The 9,344-nt window shown below is 51.4% G+C and overlaps 1 protein-coding gene across 6 annotated transcripts in view; it reads right to left on the reverse strand.

Moving 5' to 3' along the window:
- Positions 1-9,076, reverse strand: part of SMARCC2 (SWI/SNF related BAF chromatin remodeling complex subunit C2) — a 34,639-nt gene extending 25,563 nt beyond the window's left edge. For 2 of the 6 annotated variants that reach the window (XM_084758475.1, XM_084758474.1), the window contains exons 1-7: positions 8,901-9,076; positions 6,943-7,062; positions 5,127-5,212; positions 4,264-4,345; positions 4,080-4,172; positions 2,421-2,490; positions 2,135-2,204 (exon numbers count right to left, since the gene is read on the reverse strand). In XM_084758475.1, the coding sequence (XP_084614601.1) occupies positions 2,135-2,204; positions 2,421-2,490; positions 4,080-4,172; positions 4,264-4,345; positions 5,127-5,212; positions 6,943-7,062; positions 8,901-9,011 (632 nt within the window). In that variant the 5' untranslated portion in view covers positions 9,012-9,076. The remainder of the gene's footprint in view (positions 1-2,134; positions 2,205-2,420; positions 2,491-4,079; positions 4,173-4,263; positions 4,346-5,126; positions 5,213-6,942; positions 7,063-8,900) is intronic. The other 4 variants (XM_084758477.1, XM_084758476.1, XM_084758479.1 and 1 more) reach the window with 2 other exon arrangements.
- Between the last annotated feature and the right edge of the window lie 268 nt (positions 9,077-9,344).

A 9,344-nucleotide genomic window follows, 5' to 3' on the forward strand; every position in this document is an offset into this window, starting at 1 on the left:
ACACATGCACATAGATATACACACACACACATGCACTCACAGATATACATACACACACGCACACAAACATACACACACATATACAAACATGCAAGCACACAAACATACACACCCACACACTCCACACCCACATATACACATTCCACACCCACATACACCCACACTCACATATATATGCACACACTCACACACACAGACACACACACACACAGACACACACACAGACACACACACACACACACACACACACACACAGAAAAAAAAGGCCGGGTATGGTAGAGAAATCTTTTAATCCCAGCACTTAGGAGGGAGAGGCTGATGTATCTTTGTGAGTTCAAGGCCAGTTTGGACTACAGAGCAAGTCAGGCTAGCCACAGCTATAAGTAAGACCTTGTCTTTTTTTTTTTTGTCTTTTTGAGACAGGATCTCCCTGTGTATCCTTGGCTGTCCTGGACTCACTTTGTAGACCAGGCTGGCCTCGAACTCACAGAGATCCACCTGCCTCTGCCTCCTGAGTGCTGGGATTAAAGGCGTGTGCCACCACACCCAGCAGTAAGACCTTGTCTTAAGTAAGTATGTATGTATGTATGTATGTATGTATGATAAAAAGGAAAATAAACCAGGGAATGACCCAGTCAGTAAGGATAAGGACCTGAGTTCTATCCCAGAACCTATATAAACATAAAAATGCTGGGCATGGGCGGAAGAGATGGCAGCTGTTGCTCTGGTGGAGGACCTGCGGTCAGTTTGCAGCACCACAAATGACCACCCATAAGGATCTATAACTCCAGTTCAAGAGCATGTACAGGCACCAGGCACACATATGGTGCACATACATAAATGCAGGCAAACACTCATACACATGAAGTTAAACAGTGTTTTATGCTTGTGGTGGCTCATGCTTGCAACCCGGTGTGTCAAAGGTACAGACAGTAGGATCCCCAAGGTGCTCTGGCCATCCAGTCTAGCCTAACTGGTGAGTTCCAGGCTAGCGAGACCCTGTCTTAAAGGAAGGGGACAGCATTCCTGAGGGTGAACTTGAGATTATACTATCCCTCCTGTCTATCTGTCCGTCTGTCCCCCTCTCTCTCTTACACACACACACACACACACACACACACACACACACACACCAGTAGACACAGACATTAAAAGACGAAAAATTATTCTAAGCAGCAGGAGTGATGGTGCATGCCTTAAATCCCAGAACTTTAGAGGCAGAGGCAAGCAGATTTCTGTTGAGTTCAAGGCCAGCCTGGTCTACACAGTGAGTTCAAGTTTGGTTGAAATTACATTGTGAGACCCTGTCTCAAAACAAAACAAAACAGACATGGTAGTGCACATGTTTAATGCCAGCACTCGGGAGGAAGAAGCAGGAGGATCTCTGTGAGCTTTGAAGCCAGTCTAGAGTAAAATGTGAGTCCAGGACAGCCAAGGATACCCAGAGAAACCCTGTCTTAAAAAACCAAGAAAACAAGCCCTGGGAATTGGGCACGGGGCATGGTGATCCTCAGTTACGGAAGCACTGAGGAAGCGCTGGCAGTTGTTCCACATCAGCTCGGTGCTAAGATTTAGTCTCAAAACAAAGAAATAAAAACCAAAAAACAAGGCTTAGAGGCACAGTAGTTCCAGGTGCACATACACACATGCAGGCAAAACATTCATACACATAAAGTAAAAAGAAACGTAAGAAACAAAATCAAGCAAAGAAAAAGGGAACAGACATACACACAAAGCCAGAGGGGCGGCTCACGCCTTCAATGCCAGCATCAGGAGGTTGAGGCAGGAGGACTACTCCGAGTTTGAGGCCAGCCTGATCTACATAGCAAGTTCTATGCCAGCCTGGATTACATAGCAAAATTCTGTATCCAAAACAACAAACAAGGTGCTAGAGAGATGGCTCAGTGGTTAAGAGCACTGCCTGCTCTTCCAAAGGACCTGGGTTCAATTCCCAGCACCCACATGGTAGCTCACAATTGTCTATAACTCCAAGACCTGATACCCTCATGCCAATGTACATAAATTAAAATATTTTAAAACAAACAAACAAACAAGTAAACAAACAACCCAATACAGTGCCTTCTTGCTCTGTCAGTCGGGCTTCTGTGTCTGGCTCCTGAGATCCCATCCTCACCTGTCAGGATAGTAGCCCCAGTGCAGAAGAACCTGTTTATCTCTCTTCATGACAGGTCGTACCCATTCCTCTGAGGATAGAGACAGAGGAGAGAGAGAGATAAACTGAAGGGAAGCACGAAAAATGACTAGACGAAGGCTCTAGCTGAGCACTCTCCTGCTGTAGTGGGAGGCTGAGGACTCATGGTGGCAAGGCTGGGAACCTCGGTGCCATATGGTGATGTAAGTGGTCCTCCATCCGCCAGCCCGAGCCATCCCTGCCGAGGCCAAGGAAACCCAAGGCTCACCTTCTTCTAGGTTCCCAGGCACAGGATACACAACGTGGGAGGCGTTGCTCTTATCCTCAGAGACGGTTCCCTGGAGAACACAGGGAAAGCACGTGAATCTGCTGCCTCGTGAATAAAACAATCAAAACGAAACCACAGAACTGCCTTCCAAACTAAATCTTTTTTTTTTTTTAGATTTTTTTCAGTGTTTTTTTTTTATTAATTTATTCTTGTTACATCTCAATGGTTATCCCATCCCTTGTATCCTCCCATTCTTCCCTCCTTCCCATTTTCCCCTTACTCCCCTTCCCTATGACTGTGCCTGAGGGGGACCTCCTCCCCCTTTATATGCTCATAGGGTATCAAGTCTCTTCTTGGTAGCCTGCTGTCCTTCCTCTGAGTGCCACCAGGTCTCCCCATCCAGAGGACGTGGTCAAATATGAGGCACCAGAGTATGTGTGAAAGTCAGACCCCACTCTCCACTCAACTGTGGAGAATGTCCTGTCCATTGGCTAGATCTGGGTAGGGGTTTAAAGTTTGCGGCCTGTATTGTCCTTGGCTGGTGCCATAGTTTGAGTGGGACCCCAACTAAATCTTTCTTAAAGTGGTATTAAAATTAGTTTGTCTCCAGGCAATGGTGGTGCACTCCTTTAATCCCAGCCCCTGGGAGGCAGAGGCAGGTGGATCTCTGTGAGTTTGAGGCCAGCCTGGTCTACAGAGGGAGTTCCATGACAGCCAAGGCTATACAGAGAAACCGTGCCTCCAAAAACTAAAAAGAAATTTAAAAAAGAAAAAAAAAATACATATTTTCTAACACCACCACCTAAGTGGCAAAGAAACACAGGATTAATGGTGTGTTAGCGCTGGAGAGAAGCCGGAGAACTAAATGTCCCTTTGCATAGCAACGCTACACACTGGAACTACACACAGGAAATGTGTGTGTGGCGCACTGCCTGTGCGTGCGTGCAAATGTCCTTTCTTACTCTCCACTTTGTTTTGGGACAGTGACCCAGGAGCTTGACATTTCAGTTAGACTGGCTGGAGAAGGAGCTCCCAGAATCCTCCTGTCTCCACCTCCCAGCACTGGCGTTACATAGATGAACCGCGGCTCCCAGGGATCTGTGCGGTCCGGGCATCCGGACTCGGGTCCTCATGCCTGCAGGACAAGCTCTTACTTCCCCTACTGACCCTTCTCCTCGGCCCTACCCGTGGGAAATTTAAAGTGGACTATATGCACCTACCCATAATATCTGCTTCTTATTAATGAGTAGTTCCAAAGAAGAGAGATTTCATTGTGGTTGTTTTTAACAGTATTGCTCTACAGTCCAGGCAGGCCTGACCACACAACGTAGCCAAGTCCCCAGTGCTAGGGGACACACCGCTACACCTGGCTGCAAGGTCGCACTGGCCTGAGATCAGGGATCCCCAGCCCAGATGAAGAAGCTCTTTCTCCCTCCCGGGCCAGTGCAGTGCAAGGAGCAGTGACAAATCCATCAAGCCTGGCCAGCAGAGCAACCAAACAGTGCTCAAAGACCTAACTCTGGTTCTCCGCTAAGCAGAAAGGGCCACAGCACAGTAGAAAATGCTGCACGGCATCAATCTCAGAGAAACAACAACCGCAACAAGGTACAGCCCAGCCACCTGGCTCAGCAACCTCTGCCACACCCTCCCTCCACTCACCTGGTGCCTCTTAACAATGTCTTTTAATTTCCCGAGCAGTTTGGGCTCAATGTCTGGGCACAGGAAAATGTTAGGTCGGGACAGGCAATTATTCTGTGAAGGGAAGAGGCGGGTGACATGAGGAAGGGCTGTTCTGTATTCTTCCTGAGGGAGCGAGGTGATGGGGGACGCGCCTGAACGGTACCTGCACGAGGGACTTCTCAATGGTCATGAACATCTCCACATTGCGGTCCATGCGCGACGGGTTCTGGAAATCGTAACGCCGCCTTGTAAAGGGACAATAAATGTGGTAAGTAACAAGCTTGCGACTGGGGGGGAAGGCGTTTTGCCTGCCTGTATGTGTGTGCACCATGTGTGTGCAGTGCCTGTGGAGGGCAGAAGAGGTCATGGGAATCCCTGGGAGTGGAGTTACCCAGGTTTGTGAGCAGCCACGTGGCTGCTGGGAGTGGGACCGTGTCCTCTGGAAGAACAGCCAGAGCTCTTAACCACTGGCCTCTTCAGCCCCAAGAGTACCTAACATCCTTTTACTTATTTATTATATGTATATGAGTGCTCTGCCTGCACGTACACCTGCAGGCCAGAGGAGGGCACCGATCCCTGTATAGATGGTTGGGAGCCACCACGTGGGTGCTAGGAATTGAACTCAGGACCCTTGGAAGAGCACACAGTGCTTTTAACTGCTGAGCCATCTTGACAGTCCCAAGTAAGTAACTTCTTAACAGGGGAAATTAGGAGGTAATCTTGTCGCAAATTTTGCCCAAATCACAGAGAACCCAGGTGTCCTGGTCTTAAATGCACAGGTCACTCTACACGTAATCCAAATGGACAAAGGCTGAGATGCCAACCTAAAAATTCCCCTTGGGGAAGAGTTCATTCCCAGTTCACTCATGCTTGGAATTTTGGCCATGACATCTTTTTTTCCTCATGTACCAAAATAAGAAACACATAGAATTTCTAGATGGGTTCTCTCACTCCAGAAGGACCCCAGGAAATAATGGGGAGCTCCTTCTAAGCTAAATATGAAAAGCAGAGGAAGGAACATCTCACCATCCTTGGTCACTCTTGAATTTGTAGGCAGCTGCAAGAATGTGGCACAAGGAGCCGCCTGCTTTGAAATCTAGGAAACATTTGATCTACAAAATTGAGACAGGGAAGAAGTTACGTGAAAGTTACACTGTAACTTTTGTTTTGTTTTGTTAGTTGGTTACATAAAAATCCCACTCTGGACTCACATCCCTCTTAAAATTAGAAATGTCTGTTTTATTTGCTTTTTAAGACAGTGTCTCACTGGGCATAGTGGAATATGCCTTTAATCCCAGCAGCTGAGGGGCAGAGGCAGGTGGATCTCTGTGAGCTCGAGGCCAGCCTGGTCTACAAAGTGAGTCCAGGACAGCCAGGGCTACACAGAGAAACCCTGTTTCTGTTTGTTTGTCTCTGTCTGTCTGTCTGTCTGTCTGTCTCTCTCTCTCTCTCTCTCTCACACACACACATGTCACTTTGGGCCAAACACTCATATACTACTGAAGAAACACTACAAAGCAGAGCTATTAATTTCATGTAAAGAGAAATTATCATGATCCATAAAGGTGGCGACGCAGGACTGATCACAAGTTTACGCAAATCCACGCCTCACTGCCAGTGCACAGCCTGTAATCCCAGCACTCAAGGAGGCAGAGGCAGGCGGATCTCTGTGAGTTCGAGGCCAGCCTGGTCTACAGAGGGAGTCCAGGACAGCCAGGGCTACACAGAGAAACCCTGTCTCGAAAAACCAAAAAAAAAAAAAACAAACCAAAAAAACCAAAAACCTCACTGCCCCTTTTAAGGAATTACATTTACTTACTTATTTAGAGTCTCTGGGTGTGTGTGTGTGTGTGTGTGTGTGTGTGTGTGTGTGCATGAGTGTGTGCATGTGTGTGTGTGTGTGTGTGTGTATACATACGTGTACTACTAGGTGTCACAGGATACCAGTTCTGTCCTTCCAGCAGTTCAAGGGACCAGGTAACCACACTTAGCCCACTAGGCCGTCCCTTCCTCTGTGGTACTGAAGAGAGAGTCCAGGGCTTCTCACAGGCGACACAAGCTCCAGCTCCAACTGCTCTCCTAAATGCTTAAGACAGGCTGTTGCTACGCTCCCTAGGCTGGCTTGAGCCTTGAAGCCTTCTTGACTCAGGCTTCCAATTAGTGGTGGGTGAGGTGTGTGTTCATAACTGACCTCAAACCCCACTCTTTCATCTTACCCTCTTACACTTATTTTTGCATATGAGTGTTTGCCTGCTTGTGCTTCATGTGAATGCCCACGGATGTTTGTGAGCCACCATGTGGGCACAAAGAATAGAACCCAGGACCTCTCTCTGCAAGAGCTCTTAACAATGAGACATCTCTCAGCCCCTAAATGCCATACCCTTTTAATTAATTAATTAATTAATTATTGTTGTTGTTGTTGTTGTTATTTTTTGGTTTTTTGAGACAGGGTTTCTCTGTATAATCTTGGCTGTCCTGGACTCACTTTGTAGACCAGGCTGGCCTCGAACTCACAGCGATCCGCCTGCCTCTGCCTCCCGAGTGCTGGGATTAAAGGCGTGCACCACCACGCCCGGGCCTTAATTTATTTTTATATTTGGTTTTTCAAGACAGGGTTTCTCTGTGTAGTCTTGGCTGGCCTAGAGTCACTTTGTTGACCAGGCTGTCCTTGAACTCACAGCGATCCACCTGCCTCTGCCTCCCTAATTCTCGGGTTATAGGCACAGTAGGGAAACAAAATAATAATAAAGAGCAAAACAAAACAGTCTCCAGGAGGATTTGCCACACACACACACACACACACACACACACACACACACACACACACACCCCTTGAACTCACCGGCAGTTTAGTAAGCGGTGCGTTGCTGACATGTTTGCCAAAAACCTCTTCCTGAAACTGCAGCAACTGCACCACCAGGCTAGACAGGGACTTGTTGGTTGGTGGCTCTGCTTGGATGTACTGGGGGAGGGAGGGAAAGGAAGAGAAACAGATCCCAGATAAATTCTCCACCACCTGAAAGAGACACAGTTGTGCCTTTCTCCTCCACGTGTCTAGTCTATAAGAGGAGGGCTCCTGGACCCTGTGGGCTACAGGCCAGCTTGCCAGCACTGGGGACTGGCAGCCGGGGAAGGGTTATACTCTTTCTTGGCTGTACCCTGACACTGGAGTTTCAGGACACCCCGTTAATCTGGGCACCTCATCTCCAACCAGCAGTAACATTTTTGAAGGTTTATGGAGTTCAAGCCAGGGAACAAACAGAAATCCCTCTGAGGCTCTAAGTGACGCAACAATGTATTTCTTGGGGGGGACACGATCAAAGACCGGGCTTCCGCCCCCAATGGTGTCTGAAGAGAGCAAGGAGGGTGAGGCAGGGACAAGCCGACTTGAAAACTAAGCCTGTGCGGTTTGCTTCTACTAAAACAGGGCACTGGTTGTCACTGTAAGGGTCTCTTCTCTGGCGAGGCGTGCAGCCCACCCACCCAGCTTATTAACAAGTAGAAAGATAAAAATCTATCTATCCTTTTTCCGAGGAGACAATGGCCTCAAACGCTACCGTGCTACCTGGAATCCAACTTTCTGTTCCGCTCACTGAGCCAGGAAGCTAACTTTCTCTTTACCTTTTGACCCTTTATTTCCTCTCTCTAATCAGAGTCAGCACCTCTCGGTGGGAGGCGTAAAGAGATCTGAGCAGGGAGACGCAAGTGACAGAGTTAAGTACATGAAAGCCGAACCAGGTCACAGCTGGCAATGCCCTCGGGGCTTCAGACTAAGACCCTAGACTGATCTCCCTTCAAAAGGTCAAAGACAGAAGCCCGGGACCCAGAGTCTCACGCTGAGGGCACACACAAGCCGCAGACCCAACAGCTGTTTGTCAAGAATCCGACACCCACAGAGACCCCAAACTCAAACCAGGATTAGCGGTGGAGTTCTGAAGGTGCCTACCAACCAGACGCTGACAGGCTGCAAAGCTGGGGTAGGGAGAGCTGGGGGGGGGGGGGGTGTAAAACAAAGCTAGAAAAAGGAAGCCTTAGCGGGGGGGGGGGGCGGTAGTGAGGAAGCAGGCCCTATCCAGGTGGAGAAAAAGAAAAAAAGCCTAAAGACCATGAAAACACAAGAATGAGATTTAGTTTAAAAAAAAAAAAAGACAGGTAGCTTCCTGAACCCTTTTGTTCACCACCCTTATTATTTCCAGTTATGGGGTGGGGGTGGGGACTGGCGATACGAAGCTCATCCAAGGCTCTGGACCTCACACCCAAAACGATGGGAGGCTGGCTTGCAGAGCGAGCGACTTCATTGTGAAAGGCATGCGAAAGGGGCCAGGGGGCCGCCGGGGAGGCAGGTGATCCCCCCCAGGTAGAGACCCCTCCGACGACCCGCTCGGTGCCGGGTTACGGTCCCGCTCTCCCGTCTGGCTCTCAACACACACAAAGCATCGGGGAGGCCTGGGCCGCGCCGGTACCTGGCTCGGCGGGGAGCTCGGGCGGGCGCCGCGGCCGGCACGCACACCGGAGCGGCGGAGTCGCGCGGGGGCCCCCCGGGTCCGGGCCTGGGCCGTTCAGCCTGGAGGACCAGGGCCACCGGGCCGCCGCCCCGAGCCGCGGGGGTGCACCGGGGCAGAGGGCACGGTGGGGGCGGGGTGGGGGAGGGGCGGCGCGGGGAGGCCGCGGGGAGGGGCGCGGCGGCCGGCGGGTGGGCCGGCCCCGGGGGTGGGTGGGTGGCTGGCTTGGGTGAGTCGGGGGAGCCGCCGCGGCCCTTTGTCCCGGCCGGCCCCGGTGCGAGCCTGCCCGCGCGCGTACCTTCTTGTAGTTCTTGCCGAGCCAGAGCCTCACGTTGTCGAACTGGGTCACGGTGTCCGCGGCCTCGTAGTACTTCACGTTGGGGCCGCCGTCCTTCTTCCGCACCGCCATCTTCTCGGGCTCGGGCCCCGCCGCCGCCCGCCCGCCCCGCTCAGCTCAGCTCCCGCCTCCTCCTCCGCCCGCCTCCCGCCGCCACGGCCGCCGCCTCCCGCCGCCTGGGCCCCGACCGGCGGAGCGCCCCCTGCTGGCGGCCCAGCGCGGCGGACCCGGGCGCACTCGGGGGGCTCCCGGTGACGGCGGCGACAGGACCCGGGCGCACTCGGGGGGCTCCCCGGCGACAGGACCAGGGCGCGCTCGGGGGGCTCCCCGGCGACAGGACCCGGGCGCGCTCGGGGGCTCCCTGGTGACAGGACCTGGACACACTCGGGGGCTCCCCGCGGCAGG

Source organism: Acomys minous (assembly GCF_964271855.1).
Source record: "Acomys minous genome assembly, chromosome: 15".
NCBI lineage: Eukaryota > Metazoa > Chordata > Mammalia > Rodentia > Muridae > Acomys > Acomys minous.